This window comes from Apis cerana, linkage group LG4, assembly GCF_029169275.1.
Source record: "Apis cerana isolate GH-2021 linkage group LG4, AcerK_1.0, whole genome shotgun sequence".
NCBI lineage: Eukaryota > Metazoa > Arthropoda > Insecta > Hymenoptera > Apidae > Apis > Apis cerana.
In genome coordinates this window covers 11,120,465-11,144,464 of record NC_083855.1, presented here as the reverse complement: position 1 = coordinate 11,144,464, position 24,000 = coordinate 11,120,465, and the positions used below count along the sequence as shown (strand labels likewise).

The 24,000-nt window shown below is 52.7% G+C and overlaps 1 protein-coding gene across 7 annotated transcripts in view; it reads right to left on the bottom strand.

Annotated features, from left to right (window-relative positions):
- The window catches only part of LOC107996054 (dachshund homolog 2), a 136,140-nt gene extending 113,562 nt beyond the window's left edge, over window positions 1–22,578 (bottom strand). For all 7 annotated transcript variants that reach the window (XM_062074156.1, XM_062074161.1, XM_062074158.1 and 4 more), the window contains exon 1: window positions 20,354–22,578. In XM_062074156.1, coding sequence (XP_061930140.1) covers window positions 20,354–21,135 — 782 coding nt within the window. In that variant the 5' untranslated portion in view covers window positions 21,136–22,578. The remainder of the gene's footprint in view (window positions 1–20,353) is intronic.
- Window positions 22,579–24,000: the final 1,422 nt, after the last annotated feature.

Sequence of the window (24,000 nt, the reverse complement as noted above, 5' to 3'; positions counted from 1 at the left end):
AAAAATATTTGGCGAGGGAGGGAGGCGCCGCGTGTATACGCGCGTTGCGGAACGATTCGACGAACGAAAGGTGGAAACGCGAAAAAAAAAAAAAAGAAAAATGAAGAAGGCGAGGCGATGGGAGGAGGAGAGGAGGCGAGTGAGAGAACGGAGGAAGTGTTGCGCGTGGCGGGCACGAGCGAGAAAGAGACTTCCCTCCCCCTTTCCATTCTAGGCGTTGCTCGCGTTTTTTAATCGACCATCGCCACCGCCACCCCCTCCCCGGCGTGTACTCCCTGGAATTCCTTCGGTTAATTACGCGGATTTCCAATGCGTCCAGACCTCGTGGAATTTTTACGATTGCCCCACTGCCGGCCCTTCCCCCTCCCCCCGCATCCAGCCCCGGGGATTTGTACGACTGAAATATTCGAGGGATTTAATTTTATAAATGACCAAGCTGTCCCTGCCACGAGCCCTTTCGGATCCTCCGCCGCACCATCGATCTTGCCCCTTGTACTACTTCCACCGTTCACTCGTCGACCATCCGTGGACGGATTCAAACGAATATCGAATATCCTGGCCAGGGAAAGGAGGAAAGTGTGTCCGCGACGGACGCAAATTAGCGGACGCGGTTGCGAATCGAAGGGATCGAGGAGAAGACGACGAAAGAAAGAATTTCGTTTCCATAAATAATTCAGATCCCGTCCTACGGCGAAGGAATCCACCCACCGCCTTCCCCCCTTCCATCGTTTCGGTTAGGAAGGATTCTTCTTTTCTCCCCTCCCCCTTTCCCTTTCACCCCCGTGTCGGCTCGTTCGTTTCTTCGGTCAAAGAGGGGAGGGAAGGGGGATCTAAGAACCTAATCTTTTCGTAAAAAGGGTTTCCGGGAGCACCTGAGGAGCACCGAGCCAGAGGAAAAGTCTTCACCGACACCCCTTAAATACTTAATTCCATTCTCGCCTAATTGGACAGTTTTATTAAGGGATGCATATTTCAGATGGCGTTTTTATTATGTCTATTGGGAGCGAACTTTACTCTCCCTCCCCTTGTTCCGTTCTTTCTCCGCTTAGGGGAGGGGAGGGGAGTGAAACGAACGCGAACCGCGGCCGGGAATTCTGTCAGGGGTTGAAAAAAAAATTAGATTTCAACCCTTCGAAAAATATTAGCACGGCCGGGAAGAGTGGCGAGAGAGAGAGAATGGAACGGATGAGACGGACCTTGAGGGGGTCGATGCGAACTAGCAACCCTTTGCCAAAAGGGACAAGCTTCCTCTCTCTTTCTCTTCATCTCCGGCTATTGTCTCAAGGATTAAAGGGTGAACGTCTAACGTTTCCAGAACAAACCACGGTCTTGTATTCCTCCCTCTCAATCTCCCTCTTTTTCTCTCTTTCTTTTTTCCTCTCGGCGCAATACTCGCGAGAAGACGGTGGATTAACAAGCGAAACGTCCCTTCGAAGATAAAACTCGATATTACGAACGATTTCATTTCGTCTAACAAGCGAAATGAAAACGTTTAACGACATCAATTTATCGTCGAAGCTGGAAGAAGAAGAAGAAGAAGAAGAAGAAGAAGGAGAAGAAAAAAAGAGAAAAGAATCTCGCGTTGTTTCCACTGTTAGCGGAAGAGAAGAGAGAGAAAGAGAGAGAGGAGGGAGCGAGATAAGGTGGCAGAAAGAGGGAGGAGAAGGAAGAGGCTCGTATAAATTTTAATAAGCCTCATTCGCCGACCCTTTGAGCCCGGCGAAATGAACGAATTAAAAGTTTCTCTCGTTTTAGTAGTCTCGCGGTTGACATTTCGGCTCGCGCCGACCATCCCGCGGAATTGAGCAACTTTCGTCGTTTCGAAAAACGCGTTGTAACGCGGCCCCCGGAAACAATCCCCCCCTCCCCTGAACCAGAACCAGAATAATATTCGCCGGGAGCGCTATGAATTACGTATGTACGCGCCTGCGCTATCGCACACCGAGCGTCTTCGCCTTCGCCTCCCCTCCCCCCTCAAGGGTCGATTCTTAAGGGTGATCCACACCGACGATCCATCGGTGCGAAACAGCGTGGCGTAAAACCTTTCTTCGGAATTCCATTCCCCGAAATGAAACGAGGCGCGAAGGAAACAGAAATTATTCCACGAAATTTTCTCACGGGCCTGTCTTCTTCTAGAAACACTGTTCGCAGACGATGCTTATCGTAAACTGAACCTTTAGCGCCACTTAAGCAACTCCCGTTTCGAACAAATAGAATCTCCATCTCCTCTCCGTTCGCCTCTTCGCGATTCGCTCTCGTATCCGAAATCAAACCATTTCGCCAAATTCTCCAAACTTTATCTTATCCGTATCTTGCCGTGTGTACCAGCCTTTGCGTGAACCGGGGAGGATATCTCTCTCCATTTGCCGCGGCAACAAACACGATTTCGCGTCCCCTTTCTTTCCTTTCCTCCTCCGTCAGAGGGTGAAAATGGTATGTTCTCGCGAGGTGCTTTAACTCGAGAAGTACGCGAGACACGTGTAACGTTCCCTCGTTAACCCCTTCGTACGCGAGCGACGCGTCCTTCCACCCCTTCGCCTCTCTCTCTCTCCCTCTCTCTCCTCGCCCCCGGTACGCGAATCGTGGAGGAGAGTCGAGGCGGCGAGTAAGATTTCAATTAAAACAACCCCCCGGCACGACGGGGGATTAGCGATACCAATCCGTTCCGTGGCGGAGGCCCCGGTTATGACACGGCATAAATATCAATGTAAATTACCCTTACGTTCTGCCTAGATATCAGCCAAGGAGGAGACGTCCACCAAGCTGCCTACGCGCTTTATGAACGCAATCATCGCGCGAGTTTGCATTCAACGACGTTTAAATTGCTCCACCACCTACCGTCTTATACATACATATATACGGATATTTATATTCGTCTGCGAGAATCGGCGTAACAGGGTAGCTGGCGTGTTGGAGAATGGAGCGGGCACGATCGTCCCCGATCTCCACGCCAGCGTGAAACGAGAATTTCGCGGAACGAAGAGGAACGCGAGAGACAGGGAAAATCATCCTACGAAATCATAATTAACGGAATTATGCCGGGGGTAACTCGATACCTTTTCGCGGGTGGAAAGGGCGGAAGAGAGAAAGGGGAGACGAGACGAAGGGAGGGGTATAACGTAAGAACGAAGGGTTGCGAGAGAGAGAGAGAGAGAGAGCACGCATAAGAGAGCACGCACACGCGTACTCGATCCCGCCTTTAATGAACGTAATGTTACACGATACGCGCGAACGCGCGCGCTTCCTTCCTATCTCGAGGAGAGGATCGCTCGGACGTTGCGTTTAACTTTTACGCCGGCTTCCACCGGTTTCGTCCGCATCTCGTGGGAGCGATCGAAGCAGGGAAGGGACAAGGAAGGGGAGAGATAGAGAGAGAGGAGGAATAGCGTTGAAAACGGTCCGTCACCCGCGGAAAATGTCGGCTCGTCGTTCCGTGAGAGAGAAATATTGGACAGATTGGAAAGTTGGAGGCAACAGTAGCAGATAATAGCAATAGTAGTCGAGGATCGAGATGGAATGGATCCGATGATCTTTGAGCGTGGCAACGGAAGCGAGAAGATAATTGACGCTTTTGCGCCCAAACTCGGGGATCTCCTCTCGAGGAGAGGATTGTTCGTCGTTGTACGCACAAATCCGAAAAGCCTTTAGTTGAGGGAGAGACAGAGAGGGAAGGAGAGAGAGAGAGAGAGCAATGGGAGAGGGGGGAGGGAAGGAAAGAAGCGGCAGCGGGAGCGAGAGAAGAAAAAGCGAGGCGAGGAACGAAAAACGAAAGAAGAGAGGCAAGAGGGCGTTAACTGAACTTTAATGGAGATCGTAGATAAATCGTTCCGACGGACGTTGAAAGAACTCTTTGACGGATTACGCCCAAATCGTATCTATCCCCTGCTCGCGTCTCTTTGAGATCAGAGGCGTCTACCTGGAGCGCAACCACCTGAAATATCTCCGGCTGCTTTTCCACTCGGTGTGCGTAATTGAGAGAGAGAGAGAGAGAGAGAGGATTTTTCGCCCCCTCCCTGCGATACCGTGTCGTCGGATCGTGCCGTGACTTCCGTGGAATTAACGCAAGGGGACGTGGATTCGCGAACGAAACGGGGGCAAAGAGGGAAACGGGGTAAAAATGGGGCGAGAGAGGAAAGGGAAAAAGAGAGCAGGAAGGCGTTCAACAAGTCGAATAAAAAAGCTCATAAATAAAGAGGAGGAATTCTCTCGCCGCCCTGCTCTCGAACCACCCTTTGGCCTTCACCCTCTACGCCGTTCCACCGTCTCTCGCACCCTCCGCGTTTCTGCGAATGTCCCCGCGGACACCTGTTGCTCCGTTGCGCCCTCTGCGCCCAACAGAGTCGAACAGAGAAACAGAGAAACTAGAGTAGGAGGGGGAGGGTGGTGGCAAAGGAGCACGGGGCAGGAAATTGGAGGCATTCGCTCGATTGCCCCTTCTCCGCTCCAATCGAGTGGCCGATTTTAAAAGTTGGAGTCGTACGAGACAGAAGATTAGAAAGGAGAGGGAAAAAAGGAGAGGAGGAGTGAAAATGGAATCGCCGTAATCATCATCGTTCCATCGTTCCATCGTCCGAAACTTGGAAACCGTATAAATACCAACGCGGGATCCGGAGCGAGAGGTGGCCGGTTTGCACAGGCAGCTGCTGATTTGTGATAAATGGAATGCCGGGAACGCGGGCCGGGTGGGGGATATTACGGCGTGGGGCTACCCGCTAATTACAGGGTGGCCTCGAATAAATTACAACCCGACGAAAACGCAGGCTCGTCGGCGTAACGTCGCGTTATTACGACGTCCTTACCCGGCAGGCCGAGGAACGGCACCGATTCGGGGAACGCGGCGCGATCGCGCGTTCCCCGCGTACCTCGAATCGATCGTGTCAAATGTTTCGAGTATTTCGCGCCCCCTCTCTCTCTCGCGCCGCGTTTCGACTCGACCTCGATACGTTTTACGCATCGCGCGAGATAGCGCGCTCGAGGCGCGTTACGTAACGCGGAAGAAATGCACGAAGGAGGAAACGCGGGCGTCCGTTCCACGGTGCTTAACTCCGACTTTAAATTCCATCTCTTATTTAAAAAGCGAGTCGGCGGCGGAGGAGGGGAGGTGGCGTTTCTCGGGTTCGAGTGTAATGAGAAATCACGATGCCGAGGAGAAACGTTTCCGCGCGTTTTGCCCGGGCAAAATGGATATCGCCGAGGCTCGACCCGAGGCTCGATTACAACTTTTTATTGCATTTCCATTTCGTTTCCCGGCGGACAAAGGAACGGACGGGGCGGGAAGAGAGAAAGTTGGAGATCGAGAGAGGGGTGGAAATTGCGAGCGGCTCGATTATTCGGGGAGCGAAAGAGAAGGGGGAGGGGAATGTCGCGTCTCTCTTTTAGCGAGAAAAAACGGTGTCTGAAATAATTCGGGGATGCGTGAAATCCAGTGGCGCGGCTCCATTCGCCCCGATAAACGGGGCGTGAGCGATTTCGCAAGGGCGAGAGACCTTGGGGACGGAGGGAAATAAGAGAGACATTTAGGGTGCATTTTGTCGGCGACAGTTACCGGTGGCGGTAACGTTTGTTGCCAACCAAACGGTCTACCACCCGTCGCGCGATCGACGGGGGCGAGAAATTGGCCGCCTCTTCGGGGGGACGCGATACCCGCGGCGCGATTATGCGACGCGAGCTTTCAGCTACGCTCGAGCGTGACACCGAAAAGCGGAGAAAAAAGAGGAAGAAAAGGGAGACGCTCCCAGAAACGGGCCGAATGCGCGGTGCAAATATCGGATTAAAGGCAAGGAGGACGTACGTAAGGTAGCTTAAGTATGACACGCGTCCTCCTTCTTGACGAATTGCGAATTTCCCACCCATTGCGAAAAAACGTTCGTATTTAACCCGAGGAGGAGTGCATAAGGGAGCGTAATCGCTAATTATCCGGCGGATATAACGATTATCCAAGCGGTTTGAAAGAGGAGAAAAAGAAGGAAAAAACGGAGCGGATCGTGCACGCGCGTGGTGAGAGGGAGAGAAGGAGAGACGAGTAACAGGATCGGCGAGTGCACGCGATACGCGTAACGGGTCCCTCGCTCGCGCGACACTCGATCATTCCCTCCGTCGTGAGATCCGAGAGAGGCGTCCATTGTTTCCTCCTCGTCCTCGTCGTCGTTCCGATTCGTGCAATCGTCGCCGAGAGAGAGATTAGGACGCGGGATGTAATGGAAACGAAGAGCTGGATTCGATCGAGCGCGTAAAAAGGGAGAAAATTAGGGAGATTCGCGCGAAAGGGAATTTATTACGGCGAGTTACGAAGGGAGGAGGAGAAGGAGGAGGTGAAGCGCGAGTCACCGTGACCCGGTTTAATTAAATAGTCAGGGAACGAGCGATAGGCAATCTCCGCTGATTGGCCGGTATTTTAGCTGAAATGGCTAGGTATACCCACGCCGGAGTGACGTGTCCGTTAATTATATAGCGCTTCGATTTTCCTTCGACGGTTTCGTACGGTTCGTTACGAATCGGGAAATAAAAAGAAAAAAGGGGAAAAAAGGGAGAGAGGAGAGGGGAAATTAACGACGTGCGATCGTAGACGGAGGGGGGAAGAAGGAAATCATCCGGGATTTTTCGAAAGACTTTTCGAGCAACGGACTTTTAACGCGCTTAACACGGCGTGTTAACGCGCGTATTTCCCAGCTTTGCGTTCTATCGCGGTATATTAAGCGTGAGCACGAGCGAGGAGGGAACGCGAAGCGAGACGCGCGCTACTACGCGCGTTCCCCTTTAACCAAGGAAGGCTAATTAAGAACACCGCGAGATTTCACCGATGTTCCATCCACGTAGCATCCACGTGATTTTTCTCGCCCGGATATCGCACCTCCCTCCCACCCCACCCCACGCCACCGCGCGTCGTTCCGTCTCTTTCAACGCCGCTCTTTCCTTCCATCCGAGTTTTTCCAAAGCGCACGTGCTACTCTCGTAACCGTATATTCGTGGGAACATTGGGAAAATCGATTTCTATAACATAATCTATCCCCGACCGACGGTTTCGATCCAATCCAATTCCCTACGTTTCTCGCCCGTCTTCGTACGTAACGATTTAATCCTTCATCTCGAATTTTAATAATCCCCCTCCTCCTTTTCCTCGCCGTTCCGCGAGGAGAGAAAGAACGTAAGGAAGGGAAGTAAATCGGAGGAATGGGTAATTGTAAAGGATCGCGCGATTAAAGAAAAAAGAAAGGAGAGCTGAAGCGAGAGAGTTTGCGAGGAAGCGCGAAAAAGTAGGGAATAGATGTAGATAGATAGATTGGTTGCGGCGGCTCGACGCGCAGCCAACAACCCGTAGGAGTCGCGTTATAGTTATCTGGTGTCTGCTACCGTTCCTACCGCGCTGATGCTTGCTATCATTAAAACGTAATCACTGCCGTTCGCTAACCCCGCCAATGCTAATTTCCTCGTTAATTAATGCCGAGTCTCATTGTGCCTCGCGTATATACCTGCGCAAACGATTACTATATATATTTTATGTATATATATATATATATAAAACCGGTAAACGCGTTACAGAAACTAACGCGCGCTTCGATCCTTCCATCTGGCTTCCTGTTTTCCTTTCCTTGTCACGGGATCGATCAACCGTGCACATCTCGTGCGAACTTGCGAGAAGGAGAAGAGAAAGAGAGGAGGAAACGATACTTTCTCGCGAAAGGGGAATGGAAGGAAGGAAGGAAGGAAGCACTCTCGAGCGGCGATAAATCCTTCTCTTTTGAGTCGGTCGTAGTGGCTGGATTGCGACGCGTTACAACGATCAAACGCATTGTCCGCGCAAGGGAAGGGAAGAGGGAACCGGTGCGTTTCTTACCACTCGGCCTCGATCCTCCGACTCGAGTGCCCTCGAACCCGCACTCGAGAGAAGTGCGCGCAGCACGGACGCGCCACCATCCTGTCCCTGTCCAACGCCGTGTGATACGCTTCATTATCGAACGCTAAACGGCCGTTTCTCCGGGACCGACAATACCTCCTCTCCAAGACCTCTTTAGCGAAATTAGTTTTGTCCCTCCCCCCCTCCTCGATCGCGGCGACAATGAGGCCCGTCTTCGAAGGAGAAAAAGAAAAACGATTCTTCGCTCATTGTCGATCGGGGACGGAAGAAACGATGAATGGACGATCGATGGACGATGAATGGACGAAATGGTGAAGAATCTGCTTTCGATTCGCTCGATTGGGGGGGAGGGGGAGACAGATGTTTAAGATCGGACAGAAACAAAAAAACGCGTGGTTTCGCGACACGGTGTCGAGTGGATGAGAACCAAAATACGAGGAGAGGAGATTTTTAAGCGGCGATGGAAGAAGAAGAAGAAGAAAGAGGATCGGAGAGAATCGATTCTAGGCAGAGAAAGAGAGGGAAAAAGATTCTCGCGATCGGGATCCCTTCGATCGGCGATGTCGATCAGCTGGCCCCGCCTATTGTATACTCGGCTGACGGTGCAACTTCGACCCCACCGTCTAACAGTTTTTTAGCGAATTTAATATTTATACCGAATGACTGATGACCGTAATAGAGAAACGGGGTTGCATTGTTCGAAACGCTCGTGTCATTGATCGATACGACGCCGCTTTCCCCGGTTTAGCCTTCCAGTGGGAAACCCCCGGCCCGTGCTACTATCTAAAAATCGACGACCACGCTCGCTCGATGTCACGCGTTAAACGTCGGCCTTCTTCCCGTCCCTTTTTCCCTCTTCTTTTCCTTCTTTCTTTTTTCCCCACTCTCCCTCCTCTCTTTTTTCCTACAAGATTCGTAGGAAGCCGCGCGAACGTGGAAATCACCCGACGATGAATCGGCTGCTATTCGTTCCCTTTTCCAATCACCCCCGCTGTTCCACTGTTTCAACGAATCAGTTTACCAGTCCCGCGTGAAATCTCGTTCGTTCCATCGTTACGGGGCCGAAGCAAAAAAAAAAGAAACGTTCCCATATATATTTTATGTATATGTATATATATATATAGTTGGAGCAAGGCCAAGCCCGACCGATGGAATCATTAACGAATCATTATCTCGCGCTCTTCCTCTCTGGCTAGAGCCTAGACCCGTGAAACAAAACCATTAATGATTTCTATTTGTATTCTTCGTTTGTTGGTTCGTTGAGCGGCGGGGACGGAGGTATAGAGAGGAGACGGTGGGCCTCTCCAACTTCCCAGTGAGTTATGTGAGAAGTTGGCTTATTTTCGTTAAGCCGAACTCCCGCGGCGCGAACAAATCGTCCGTCGCTGCCGCTTTGTTTCTTCTTTCTCTCCTCCGTTTTCCGATCCTCCCCCCCTTCTTCCTTCCTCTCCGTTTCAACCACCGGCTCCACGAACCGAACGGCCTCGAGAATCACCGCCAGATTTTCCGACTCGATTCCTCGATCCTCGGAAAGCAAGAGAAGAGAACTAAACATTCCATGCCGAGATCTCTCTCTGTCGAAGGTTTTTCCGATGCAAACGAGAGGAAAGGAAGGGAAAGGAAGGGACGAGCGATTCCGGAAACACGGTGTTATTTATCGAGCGATGGTCCACGAGCGAAACGCCTGAGCCAATATCGTTAGTGGCGCCGCGGATGTTGGTGCATGTGTAGCGAGTAGTCGGCGAAAGTATGGCCGCGATTACGAGTGGGTTCGTTGGAAGGAGTTGAGGGCCCCCGTCACGCGACGCGCCGCTTCATCTGTCAAAACATCGTTTCCCCGTTCGTCCTGCCCGACATTTATCGCCATACCGAACACGTGGACCAAGCTCTCCTCTCTCGTGGCGCCACGAGAGATCCACGAGATCGCGAATCTGAAACCGCTTGTCGCGGGACGAGAGTTTGCGTTTCGCGTTCCAATTTAAACGTCCTCCTCAGGAGAGAAGGAACGGAGAGAGCAAAAGATGCATATATATATATATATATGCACGGCCAACGCGTTGGAACGTACGAGAAAGAGTTCGTTTCTATACCTGAATATTTTTTACCCTCGGAGGCACTGACAGAAAGCGTTCCCGCCCACAAAAAGTAATCTCTCGCCCGGGCGCGGTGAAAGAGAGGAGAAAGGAGGAGGGAGAAGGAGAGCGCCACACCTGATTCATCAGCGTGGAATAAATCGAAAGACGTAGGAAAGAAAGAGAGGAAACAAAACGAAAGGAAACGAAACGAAACGAAACGAGCCACCGCGCGTACGTTTCGTTCCTTCCTCCCGCCCGTCTCCCCGACTTGGGTCTTTCCTCCCTGTGAGAAAAGATTCGTCGTTTCGTCGTTGTTCATCGTATCGTATCGTGGGTCTCCGAGAGCAACGTTTCCACGCGTTCGTCGGTGGGGAATGAGCTCGTAGCGGCGAGGAGCGTAGGTGTATACAACCGTCTCTGTTCTCGCGGCCGTCGGTCCCCTGGACTCGGTCCCAGGTACGCCCCGATCCTCGCCGTATATAAATTACCTTTTTAATTTCCCGCCAAGACAAATGATTTAATTTATTCTATCAATTATTGGCAAGAAACGAATAGACGCGAGCCAAAGAGGAGGGGGGGACTTGTTTGGTTTTCATTTCGATTCATCCGTCGATACGTCGGTGTTGTGTATCTTTTATACCCACACCACGTTACTCGATGTTTCTACTCCTCCTCCTCCTCTTCCTCCGACCAACACGATCAACCCTCTCCACGATTCTACTCCTGATCCTCGATTCGCGAATTTCATTTCTCCCTTTCGCTTTCGTTCCATTTACTCTGCGGAGAAGGAAAAAGAGAAAAAGACGAAAGACTCGAAAGGAAACGCGTCGCCCCTTCCCCCTGCCGATCGAAAATCCAGGCGAAACATCCGCGAAACGGACAAAAGAGGGAAAGAAAGTCGTGGAGACATATGCCGGTAGACAGAGGCGAGACTCCTCTCCTTGAAACCGGTTCGACGTGTGTCCGGTCCAGGCTAGGTCAGTTATTCAAAAACTGAAATATCGCCTCATTAACGGCAGCTCGTTTGCGAAGTCTCTCTCTCTCGCGCCCCTTCCGTTCTGCTCCCTGGCCTGGTCATCTCGTAATTCCGTTTCTTCTTCTCGGTGTACGCACAACCGACAATTACACACCTAGCGTGTAGAGTTTTTCGACGCGACACACGGCTCGAAAACGCGAAAAGAAACGAAACGATCGCGTGTTGTTCACTCGCTCGAAGGGCGAAGGAAGAAGGCGGCACTTTTCTTCGCCTCGGTTACGAGCTCCTTTTCTCTTTTCTCTTCTTCCTTTTGCACCACCGCGAGTTGCAGTTTCAGAAACGGTGGGGAGCAGGGAAGAAAGAAGAGGAATCGTCGGCGCGAATACGAATAAAGCCAAGGACGACGCCGGTCGAATCGCTCGGAGGACTGCTTTTTCCCGCTCTCGAGCAGCGTACGATCGTAAGTATCGAAGGTTCCCGGCTCGCAGGCCGGCTCGAAAGGTAGGAATTTTCAGGAATTATCGTGGAAGGGAACGATCGACCGAATCTACCTCTCGCCTACCCCCTCCCCCAACCAGAGGCAGATGAGGGAAACCTCGGAGGAGAGGAAGAGACGTGGTACAGGAGAAAAAGCGGAACGTTATATTACCTACGTACGCGATGTACATTTCGTTTCGGGTGATGTTTCAGTTTTTAACGATCGGTCTCCGTTCGTCCCCGTTCGACTCGCGCCTCTCTCCGTTATCTCTACGTACGTTGAAGAGATTCGGTCAAGTCGTCGCGAGGTAAGGAGGGAGGAGTTCGCGGCAGGGGCCCCGGCCGGTTCCGCGCCAATTAATCATCGTCCCGCGCGGTTAAGAGGCCAATTAAGCTCCGCTTTTGCAAGTCTGATTGTCCGTACGTGCGATCCATCGGCTTACACACGCGGTTCGCCTAGCCCGTTCGTGCTTTATCTATCGCGGTGAGCTCGAATTAAAATGTACTTTATGGCTCGTGTCAGCCGATAGCGATCGGCATAAGGATCTCTCTCTCTCTCTCTGTTCATCTCGCTCTCGCCAACGATCGCCTTATAACCGATCGAAACGACGATCCGCACTGTTTGCGTACGTACGATCGTCGAGAACCGTCAAGATATTCGAAAGACTTTTCGGATATTCATCTCGAACGAAACGAGATGTGCATATATATATATATATATGCGAAATTCGGGCAGGCTGTGGAACCGGATCGTAGATCGGGCGCAATTTCTTTTGGGTTAAACGGAAGAGAGGTCGGGTAACGAGCGACGTTGATAAATAGCGGACCGCTTGGAGAGAACTGGAGCCCTTGGTAATTACACGTCTATGCCCAGTGTGCCGATCGCGCCTCTCCCGACCGACGCCCGGCGATCGGTAAATGTCCCAATAACTGCCACGATCCAACAACGCCGCTCTTCTTTATCGCCCGACATTCCATAAATCCTCCATATTTTCGAGTATCGATCTCGAGTCGTCGCGAAAGCTGTCGATTCGATCCGATCGTCGGGACGATTCCGAACGGAAAAACATCGATGCGAAGCCGATCCGCAGCTGGACGTATCAACGTCGATGCTTAATAACACCTCGTACGTAGCCTCGTTCTTTCTCGAGGGCCGGGAACCGTAACGACGATCGTGAACGCCGCCAGGTAATTTGGCGCAATGATATAATTATATACGACGATCAATCTCGATTGCTCCGTATCATAGAAATCATAGACGGCCGAGACGAGAGCCGGAGCGAAGTCCACATCGAAATCATCGCGGTATCGATCCGCGAAGAAGAGGAAAAGAAAGAGGAATCGCGATACGAGACGAGGCTGTGAACGAAGCGCGAAGAAAGCGGAGAGAGAGAGAGAGAGAGAGAGAGTGGGTGAAAAGAAAGTGGAGGCGGAGAAGAGAGAACGGAATCGGACAGAAGAAGGTGCGTGCAACACGCGAGCTGACCGCACGCGTGTAAAGATAGCTACGAGTCGACGAGACGACGGCCCTCTTGACGAGCAAACGCCTTCGACTTGGACTTCGACTCCCTTCGTACCTCGATTCGATGCTTTCGAAACGAAAAGCTTCCCTTCCAACGGTGTTGTACGTATATCACGCCTATCACGACGACAAAAGGGTATCCGTGTAACGTACGTAGATATATACCCCGGTACTGCACAGTACTTACCCAGGGATCGTTACTCGTCGTGGGAGTCCGTGAGAGGGACTCACTAGCGTTGATTGACGCGCGACGTTACGCCAAACTCGGCGGCACGCGAGCCGAGCAAACGGCCTCGATTGGTAGCGATTTCGCCTCGGTAACTGGCAAACAAACTAACTCCTCGACTCCCGAGCTCCGGCTCGGGATAGACCCGAAGGGGGTGTACAGTCAGCTCCACGCGATTTCTTCCATTCTTCCGCTGCTCGCGGATCACCATCGCACGAGGTGCGCGCTGCGCGAGACCGTGCCGATTATACGTGGCGGGGACTATCCTCCCCAGCTCTGCTACCAGATTACTAGATTACAGTCGTTGGCCGAGATGCAACGTCCACCTCGCTCCACCGACGTTACTTCCAATGAGTGGCTTCGAGCCAAACCCATCCATCCATCCATCCGTCCGTGCGCTATTGGAAATTCCGATTTCTTCCACGATTTTCACGATCCCCACGATCCTCCTCTCTCTCTCTCTCTCACTTTCTCTTCCAGGCATCGTCCACGGTACACGGATATAGCAACTCTCGAAAACGAATCGAGGGAATTCCTCCTCGTCTCACGCCACCGGACACGATGGTCGCGGCGGTTCGTTGCTGGTTCGCGAGATAGTCGGAAATCGAGGTCGTGTTCGAGAGAGGGAAGGGGAGGGGGAGAGAAAAATTAGGCGGAGATGTTTCGGGTTGGGGAACAGCGAGCGAAAGCAACTTACCGGGGAGGTCTCGTGCGTCGTTTAATTACTGCGTGTAACGAGTTCGAGTGGTTGGCGTGGCGCGCACGAAACCTCTCTCGAGGAAGGGGTGCGATATGCTCGCCGACGTCGTCCACGAATCACTCGAAATTGCCGAGTACTGTTACCACCCCTCCTTTTCGCGTCCCTCCCTTTCTCTCTCTCTCTCTCTCTTCCGCATCAACCCCTTGGCAGCCTACCTCCTGCCAACCCCACCCCTCGCTCCGCCTTATCCAACCTTAGGCCACCTTTTCCGTACGCGCGCAACCGTTTCAATCCAGCCGGATAATCAGCGCAATTACAAAACCGAGCGAAACAGGGGAAACCTGTCCCAGCTCTCGAGAATCCATCAGAACCGAGCGTGTTCTCTCGAAACGGTATTTCTTTCTTTTTTTTATCGCGTTACACGCGAATGGAATGTGTTCGTGTCGTGTGCTCGTCTTGGCGAGTCTTGGGGACGGGAGAAGGCAGAGGGTCGAGTGTGTTAAGTAGGAGGAAAAAATGTGGAGTGGAAACGGCTCGATAGCGGTAGGTTGTCTTTTAGGAGATAGGGTCGGGCTAGAAGGGTAGGCCTCGTTGAGGGTGGAGGGGACCGGCAGGGGGAGGAGAAGGAACGAGATACCCAGGGGTCTCCCTGCAGTCAGCTGTTTTAATGTGGGTCACCAGTTCCTACAAAAACGATCGATTTTCTTCCTGTCCGCGACCGCGAATTCGCACATTTCCATCTTCTCTCGCTGCTAACGCTAACGTTTCCCTTCCGAAAACTCACTCGAGAAGAACTCACGAGCATCCAGCGTACGATCGAAGCGGTGGTTTCGCACCCTCTCGATCGATCACCTCGTCAACGCTCGTCCACTTTTCGTCGGGCCACCACCACCGCCGCTACCACCACCATCACCACCACCGATACGATCTATACACGATCGCGATAGCGATCGAGAAACGTTGAAAGAGGCCGGATCTGCCGCTTAAAATATTCCATCCACTCCGCCATGATTTATGCCCGCGCGAACACACAATGTGGAAAAATAAGAGGTTGGACGATGTCGATGTAACAGATGGTCGGTGCCGATGTCGCGATTTCGAGCGAACGTTGCGTACGTCGATCTTTCTCGATTCTTTGTAGGAAGATCGAATCTGCGAGAGAGGGGATCGGTGGACGAGGCACGAAGATTTTGAAGGTTTCGCGTCGAGCGACGTTTTCGTGGAAAAGAGGAAAAAGAAAAGGATGACTCTTTTTCTCTCCCTCTCTCGTCGTTGTTTACTCGAACCGAACAACGCTGGTGTGCACACGCTACTGGTAAGATATAAGCTGGAGGTACGCGCGCACATGGCGAATACATATTTATGTAGGAGGCGTAACTCGCGTCGCTCTAAGAACGCCAAGTTCCAACAAACTCACTGACCCGATAAAAAAGTCGAGAGTAGAACAGAAACTGTTCTTTTCCACTTTACGTGGGATTCTCGGCTCTTCGACTTAAAGGGAACGTTTTAATTTCGAGGAGAGGCGAAATGAGAAGAGGAAGGAGAAGAAGAAGAAGAAGAAGTGGATTCTTATTTACTTACAAAAATATCCCGTCTGAAATTTCCTCTTTCTCTCCGCTCAAGGAAAATGATAAAAAAATTGTTAATCTCTATCCAACAATCGTTCGTAAAGCGTTTATCTCTGAAATCCCCCTTCATTTATCATTAGAGTCCATTAAAAATCATAGAGTCGTAGTTACAAACCGTATCCTTCATCGTTACAATTCCATCTCTCTGCTCGTATTCCTAACTTTCCATCTATCGCATCCATCGAACGTACGTATCGTTCCTTCCCTCTCGTTTTATCCGCGCCATTCTCTTTCTCCCTCTCTCTTTCTCTTCGCCTCCCATTAAATCTATTTTTAATTAAACTATTTTAAGTTAAATTAAACATTTCTTTCATTACGGGGCTTCGTAACAGCAATTAATGCCACGTCACGCCCATTTACCATCTCGTTGATTACTTTTCTATAGGCGCTACGTTATTGTGTGTATATAATACGAACAATTCCTTTCTATATATATTCTATATATATATATATGTATTCTATATATGTATATATATATATATATATATATATATATATATAGTGTAACAAAGTTGATACATAATAATAATATTTCTCATGATACCGCATATTAAATTTAAATTGCAACGAAAGAATTCATTATTGTATTTTACTACCTCCAAATACGGTATATTTATACGTTTTATTCATTTGCAACGAGCGAGAAACTTTCGCGAGAAGATCGTGTACGGATATTTCAGATAAGAATTCATCCAAAAAAATCAACCGATGATAATTGACTCGATGATTGAAGAGGAATCGAGAAGAAGAAAGAGAGAAAGAAAGAAAGAAAAAACTCGACTTTTACTTGTCGTTCGATGCGAAAATTCAGGAATTTCACGGATGAAAGTATTATTTTTCGAGATCTCCACTCGCGATTCGATCGATGAAAAATACGAGGAGAAACGCGAAATCGATTCACGAGAATAGATCGCGGGGATCGATGGAAATATCGCGGATAATCGAGACGGAAGAGAGACAAGGAGTGAAAACGGAACGGGAGCCTGGCGCCGTTTCGATACAATGCCGACCCTGAGATGACTTGCATTCGTATCGGGCTGCAACGTGGAGGAGAATCGGTGGATCCCAGCCACAGGCGGTTTCGTTCGACTTCCTCCTAACATCCCTCCCCTTCCCCTTGCCGACCCACGTCTATGAATTCACGTAGTTCACGAGCAACGATTTCATCGTCTGCCGCGTTTATTATTAGAATCGCCGTTGCCGAGGCGGGCGAGAAGAATTTTTTCCAGCGAGGAAAATCCGAGTAGTTTTCACGAGTGATTCGTTATTTCCGGGTGGGAATTAAACGGATTGCTCTCGAACGGGTCTCGTGGATTGAACTGGAGGAGAGAGGAACGACGGAGGAAGAAGGTTTGGAGGAAAAGTTGGGAGGAAAAATAAAGGGAGAGGAGAAAGGAAGTCGGGTTAATCCTTCTTGTTTGTCTTTGCGTTAATTATCTAGAATTAAGAACGCTGCTTGTCGCGGAGCACAGGATTACTCCCTCGATTATTACTTATTGCGGATTATTAATTACCGAGAATTACCGGACCTCGACTGGTTAGGGTTCGAGGGTAGCCGGGGCTTGGAAAGAAAATCGTCCGTGAGAGCTATCCGATCGAGTCTGTTCTCGATGGAAGAATCCATCGTTCGTTAAAGAGGGAAGAAGCAGAAATTGAAGTACGTGGAAACGATGATGCGGGAAGGGAAGAGAGGGAGAAGCAAGGGGAAAAGGAGATGGACGAAAAACTGTGACGAGCCGTAATAAAAAGTATCTGTGTCAAAAGCAACCCCTCCCCGGACAATAATAGAAGCCCTTAAAAACGTAAAGCTGGCTAGCGGGCCAGTTGAGCGCGCGTGGGTTATGAAACCGAAAAAGGGAGGGGAAAAAAAGGTAAAAACGGTGAGCAGCTGCCGTATTCGATACGATCGGATAAGTTCTTTGCGGAAGATAAATGGAAGAACGCGTTCGAGGTTCGGAAAACGCGATTCCTCTCCTCCTTCTTCCTCTTCTTCTTCTTCTTCTTCTTCTTTTTCCGTTCGTCGCGGCCAGGATTCCACCACCTCTTCCTCCTTTCCTTTCCGCTTCGATTTGGAAATCGTACTACTTTCCATGCGAGGCGTGTGCACGCGCTTAACTCGAAAGCGCGTATATACCTATTTAATCGCGTATCCAGACTCGAGACGCGATTGTGCATAAGCACACGGCAACAACGAGAGTAGTTGGGAGGAGGCGAGCCAAGGAAATAAATATTAATAACGATGCTTCCTCCCCAACTGTGCCCCCAACCACCCTCCCCTCGCCGTCTCCCTCCCTTTCCCTCCTTCGCCGCTATATTCTTTTCGATCTCTCCTCCACCTCCTCCCACTCTCCTTTCTTCCCCCGTGCAACTATGTCTACGTCCTCTCCTCTCCTCTCGCCCTCCCTCTCCCTCTCTCCCTGTTAGTCTCTCCGAGTGCGCGTCTGTGCATTGTTAGGGCCATTACGGGAGCCAATTAATCTATGCACAATTTTATAATTAAACGGCTAATAGCGCATAGAATTATAGTCCAGGGCCGCGCGCACTCCCACGTATCCTGCTCCGTTCGTGGGTTACGCGTACGCGTACGCGAGAAAGACATTTAAGGTAAGAGGAAAGAAGAGAGAAACGAGGAAATCTCTCGTTCGTGCGCGCCAATTCTTATCGCGATCGCGAACGCTTACTCGTTCGCTCCATTCCTCTCTCTCTCTCTCTCTCTCTTCTCTCGTGTTGCGCTTCGATCGAACGCAACGCAACGCAACGCAACGCGAATCGAACTTTCCGCGGCTCTCCAAGAATCGAAGAAATTGACGAGTGAGAGAGAGAGGATAATTGGCCGGCTCGTTAGCGTATACGCCTCGTCATTAGCCGCGTAACATCATCGAGGAAGAAAGGAATCGGTCGCGACGCGGAATCGGGGACAAAGCGGTTGACCGTTGTTCCTTCTCGCGTGGGCGTTCTTCTGTCCGCTTTCCTATCCGATCCTTGAACCGGGGAAGAGGAGTTGGACTGGTTGGTTCCGGAGGGGAGGCAAGCCGGGGCGGTGGTGGACGCCTGGACAACGAGGAAGCGGGCATTGGAGCACACCCGGTGCCCGGCTATAAACCGCAAGAAAAATCCCCCTGAATTATCGGTGCGGTTCTCTGTGCATGGTGTTGCGCGGATGGCGATAGAGGCGCGCTTGGCCACGGGCGGAGCGGTGGAGGCCGTGTTGCAACCGGCCGCGCTCGGACGCGGCGTTCCATCGATGCTTCCATCGGTGTGTTAGCCCGTTGCCGCGCTGTTACCACCGCCGTGCATTATCAGAATGTAACGACGTCAGCGGTACACGCGACCACCCCGGACCGCGCACACCGAGAACCATACCGCGGTCTCTTAATCATCCGATTTTTCCTGGCGATCCTCCCTCGCCGCTTCCCTCCCCTCCCCGTTTTTCCAATCGATTTTCCAACCGCGTGTTCCGTCCAACCACCTTCACCCTTGCTTGACAATGCACGCTTGTATACGTATACGTATGAGCGTACAATCGCGCGGACTTTCGCTTTTTGCTCCAAGCAACAGAAGGGAAACGCTTCTACTTTTCGACGCCAGTTTCGCGGATAGAGGAACGAAGTGGAGAAAGGAAAGGAGAGCGAGAAATTTTTCCACGAGGTTTCAAAAGTTGAGAGAGAGAGAGAGAGAGAGCGCGAAGGGCTGTCGCGCACGAGCCGACGGCTCGGCCAACTCTGCTCTCCTCGCTACGGCTCGGATTATTCGGATCCCTGTTCCCTACGCTCTCTCTTTCCTCCCGTTTCCTCTCTCGCTTTCTCCTTCGATCACTCGTCTCCGTTCCCTCCGCGTGCCATCCCTCGGCCCTCTTTCTCCTTCGCCCTCTCTCTGTGTCGCGCTGAATCCGTTTCCGTTGCGACTGCCACTGCGCGCTGCCTCGCCGCGATGCTATTGTCCCTCGCCGCGATCGCCCGCCCGGCCGATCGATCCCGGCCACCCTCGGCCAGATCGGCAATTGAGCCGAGCATCGCGGTCCTCGCGACGCGGAGACGTATCGTGGTCGGCCGAGTCGGGAGGAAAAGTCGGGGTGCGGGGCGGCGGGGGAGGGCGTAAAGTCGGGGACAATAATTTCCCCGATAACGGCGGATCCCCTCGTTCCGTTTACCATTCCGTTTCGTCTGCCGTCTCTCTGACTCGTGGGTGGGGTAAGCTTGTACTACAGCCACTTCTCTCTGGCTGCTCGGTGTGGGGACGATTCATTCAGAGAAACTGCCGTGAAAGGGACACCTGTTGGCACGTAGGCCCGTTGACAATTCCAGATACAAGGGCACGCGTGGCAAGCCTCCTTTTCCCTCCTTCGGGACGGGACTCGATTCGGGTGGAGAGTCGAGCGATCGTGAGACGAGCGAGCAACTCGTGGAAGTGGGAATTCCGAGATGGAGGAAGGAAGAAGAATCGGGCGTAAAAAGTACGAGGAGGAGGAGGAGGAGGAGGAGGATCGGGGGCGATTAAAATATTTTTTGGTCGACCGGTAGCACGGGATAAGGAACGTAGCCGGTAAGGCGAAGATAAAGTGCTGCCCAGAGGCGACACCGGGCGTTATTAATACGCGCGAGGATCGTAGCTTCCGTTCTCTCTCTCCCGTGAAAGAATGCAGAAAAAGGGAGGACGGGCAAACAAACGGTTGTTGGCTCTATCCGGATGGATCATCGTTATCGTGGCGAGTTATCGTGGTCGAGAGGTACGCGCGTACGTGGCGTGAGAGCAAAGGGACGAAGGAACGAAGCGGAGCGGAGGGGGGAGGGGATATCGAGCGCGCGATCGATTTCTCGGCTTCGTTATCGGTTCTCCCCTTTTTGGTAAACGCGCAAAGAGAAGGGAATAGAAGAATGAATCGAACGGGGCTTACCTGGCCGTGGTGCAGTCCCTGTAGAGTATGTCGAAGTCCTTGCAGCTGAGCAGCTTGCACCGATTGACGCCCGGCTGGATGGCTCCGAGTCCACGCAGAATCCTAACCTGTTCGACATTGCACACCAACGGCACTATATCGAGCCTCTTGAGCTTGGTGTAGACGGTGTGCAGGCCGCCAACGAGGTGCTTGAGAAACAGCTCGAACGCCTGCGGCAAGCAGAGCATCGTGTCCCCGGCGATGATGAACGCGGCCACCTTTTGCCCGCGGTAATCGACCAGCTTGCACTCGTTCGCCGTTGGATCGCTGGTGCTGATCGGCGGAGGGCTGTTGTACGACCTCGGAGGTAGAACAGCGTGATGGGCGGCCATCAGCTCGAGCGGCGAGCCATGATGACCGCTCAGCATGCCGCCCAGTTGTCCCAACAGTCCTAGCCCCGGTGGCGGTAGGCCTGGCATACGGGGCACCATGCCCGGCGGTGCGCCGGGTGCTCCTCCGGCGGAAAGAGGCGGAGGACTCAACGGAAGTCCTTGAGGTGGCGAGCCCCTGGTTGGCGATCCCGGCGTGGGAACGCCGCGGTGCTGTTGCTGTTGGGATTGTTGCTCGCGGATCTGGTCCCGCGGGTGAGGCTGTTGGTGGGACGCCGGTGCCTGGTGCTGGGACCCGTGGAGCTGTTGCTGACCTTGCTGAGCCGACGGGCTGTGCGGATGTTTCGGACTGCCGGTTACGGGGCTGGCGCGGCTGCTGTGATCAGAAGCGCTATCCATCGCTCCGTGATCCATCGACCGTCCCTTCGTCGACGACCGCGTTCCTCTCGATCTCCTTTCTTTCTTCCCTTTTCTTTCCTCTCCTCTCCTTCTCCTTCTCCACCTCCACCTGCGCCTCCTCGTCCCTTTTGTCCTATATCCCTGCTCGCCCTATCGAGCTCTCTCTCTCTCTCTCTCGCCACGTGGACAGACGCGTCCTCGAGATACGGGACCGACTCGGGACCAACGGCACCGGTCAACGCATACTATCCGATCGATCTCTTCCTCCTCTGTTCGCGGCGACGATGATTCTGACTCGTTCGGCTGCCGAAACCAGCCGACGAGAAAAATCCGGTCGATCCAGGATTGATCGATCGGCCGAGTCGTTGGCGAGCCTCTCACTGTCGTCACTCGTCGGGTAAACTGTTGTCGCGTTGTCTCACGGAGTACGTTGGACCGTGTAGTACGTACGTAACAAATTCACTGCGCACAACCACTGCAACAACCGTGTCCATGTCAATCGGCCGTTGTCACACGATCTCGACCTCTTCGGCCTCGTTCTCGTTCCGGACAGGTCCCCGTTCCGCGTGATGCTGGTTCGCTTCGGTCGAGGAGCAGCCAAGCTGCTCCTCGTTCGACGATTCACCAACCACGATTTTTCCCTCTCCGACGCGCCAACTGTGTGCCTCCTCTCCTGTTCTCACTACCAACCAAACTTCGTTTCACACGGCGACTCGGTACTCGTATTACGAACAACGCGAGAAACAATCACGTCGCATATCGTCGACGCGAGGAAAAGAACGCGCGACACGCACGACCACCACGACCAACACCGAACGAGAGCGCGACAACGACGACAAAGACGAAGGTGATGTCGCGACGATAGGGAACCGCGACGACGATGTCAACGAACACAAGGACGGCGACGACGATCGACGACAACGGCGACAAGAACGGCGGCAACGGCGGCGGCGGCGACGGCGGCGGCGGCGACGACGACGACGGCGACGGCGACGACGACGACGACGGCGACGACGACGACGACGACGACGAAAGCAGCTGCGGCTGCGGCGGTAACTCGCAGGGACGCGCGTCGCTCGTTCTCAAAGTGGCAAACGCTCTCTCGGTCGAGTCGGGAGTATTTCCCTACCCAGTCACAGATGTAATAAATAAAAACATCAGTGGGAGCTCGAGGAACGGGGAGGATGGGCGTTCTGTGCGCGCAACCGACTATCCGGTTGGCGGAGCCACCGGGGTGGCAGTTCTCCCTATTGGACGGTAACCTCGTACCGTCGACGCCTTTCGAACCTTCCCTCGGCTGGTGGCGGGACGAGCGAGTGTTCCCCACTACGAGGCAACCTCTGCCACCGACGACGCGACGCGCACCGACGATGCCGACCGGGACGATTCCGGGGGCGACTAACACACGGAGACATCCAGACGCAGACGCGAGTCTCGACAAGACAGTACGATTCGAACCTACCGCCGATCTACGCGCTACGAGTGGGGATTTCTTCTTTTTCCTCGCGACCTCTCTCCGCCACCCTGCGCTCCCCCTCCCTCTCTCCCTCTTCCTCTCTCTCTCTCGCCTCGCCTCGCCTCGCTCACTCGCTCGCTCGCTCGCTCCTTCGCGACCCTCTCCTCCCCTACACTCCGCCGTGTTGCTCTTCGCCGCGCCTCACCTAAACCTAACCTCCCCCTAGCGCGCCAACCCACCCCACCGTTCCTTGTCGCGTTTCGGCTCTTCCCTTCTCCTTTCTTCTCTTCCACTTTTTCCTTCCTTCTCCGCGATACGTGCCTCCCCTCCCTTCCTTTTTCTTTCTTCTCTTCCGTTCGCCACTCGTTTCCTTTCGTTTTTCCCCCTTTCGTTTACCGACCTCTTCGCTTTCTTCGTCCACTTTTCTCCCTCGCCTTCTTCTTCTTTCCGTCCGTTCTCTTCTCTTCTCTTCGCTACCTTTCTTTCTTTCTTTCTTTCTTTCATTATTTCTTTCATTCTTTCTTTCTTTCTTCCTTTCTTTCTTTCTTTCTTCCTTTTTTTCGCTCCCTTCTTCACCTGTCTATCCTCGCTTTCTACGTCTCTCCTCTCTTTATTTCTCTTTTCTCACGCACACGCGTCCCTCTCTGTTTCCGAACGCGATCTCTCTCTCTCTCTCTCTCTCTTTCTCTCCTTCCTTCCTACCTACCTACCTACCTACCTACCTGTCTACCTCCCTCCCTCCCTCCCTCCCTCCCACTTCTTCTTCCAGCTTCTCCTCCCACTTTGGCTTACGGCTTGTACGCTCTCTCCGACTCGCGCTCTCTCGCGCGACCGGCGGCAGTAGTCTCCACCTCGTTTCCTCTTTCGCACCCGTCCTATTCTCCTTTGCTCTCCCCCGCCTCCCCCTCCCTCTCTCTCTCTCCCTCTCCCTCTCCCACCGTTCCGTTTTCATGCCCAACCGTCTCTCTCTCAGGTTTCTCCCCGTGTTCCTCGGCTCTCTGTCCGTGTACGACGAAGAATGTCGCCGGCGTTCGAATCGATCGGTCGGTCTCCGCGCGCGCGGGGGGTCCCCCCTTCCGGAACTCGTATCCTCTCCTCCTCCTCCTCCTCTCTCCCCCCTCCCCCGTAGAGAGAGCCTCCTCCTCCTCCTCCTCTTCCTCCTCTGCCACCTTCTTCTTCGCCGTTCCCTCGTTCGGATCTCCTCTACCATATTCGCCATCAGCATTACACGAGCGCACTTATTTCTTCTGTAGGTAACTCGGCTCGCTTCCTCGCGATCTCTCTCGCTGCCTCCTCGGCCACCCTCTTCCGCCCCTCTGCCCGCCACCCTTCCCTCGACCAACTACCTCCTCCTTCTCCTCCTCCTCTTCCACCCCCTCAACCTTCGCTGCCACTGCTCCTCCTCCACCTCCACCTCCACCTTC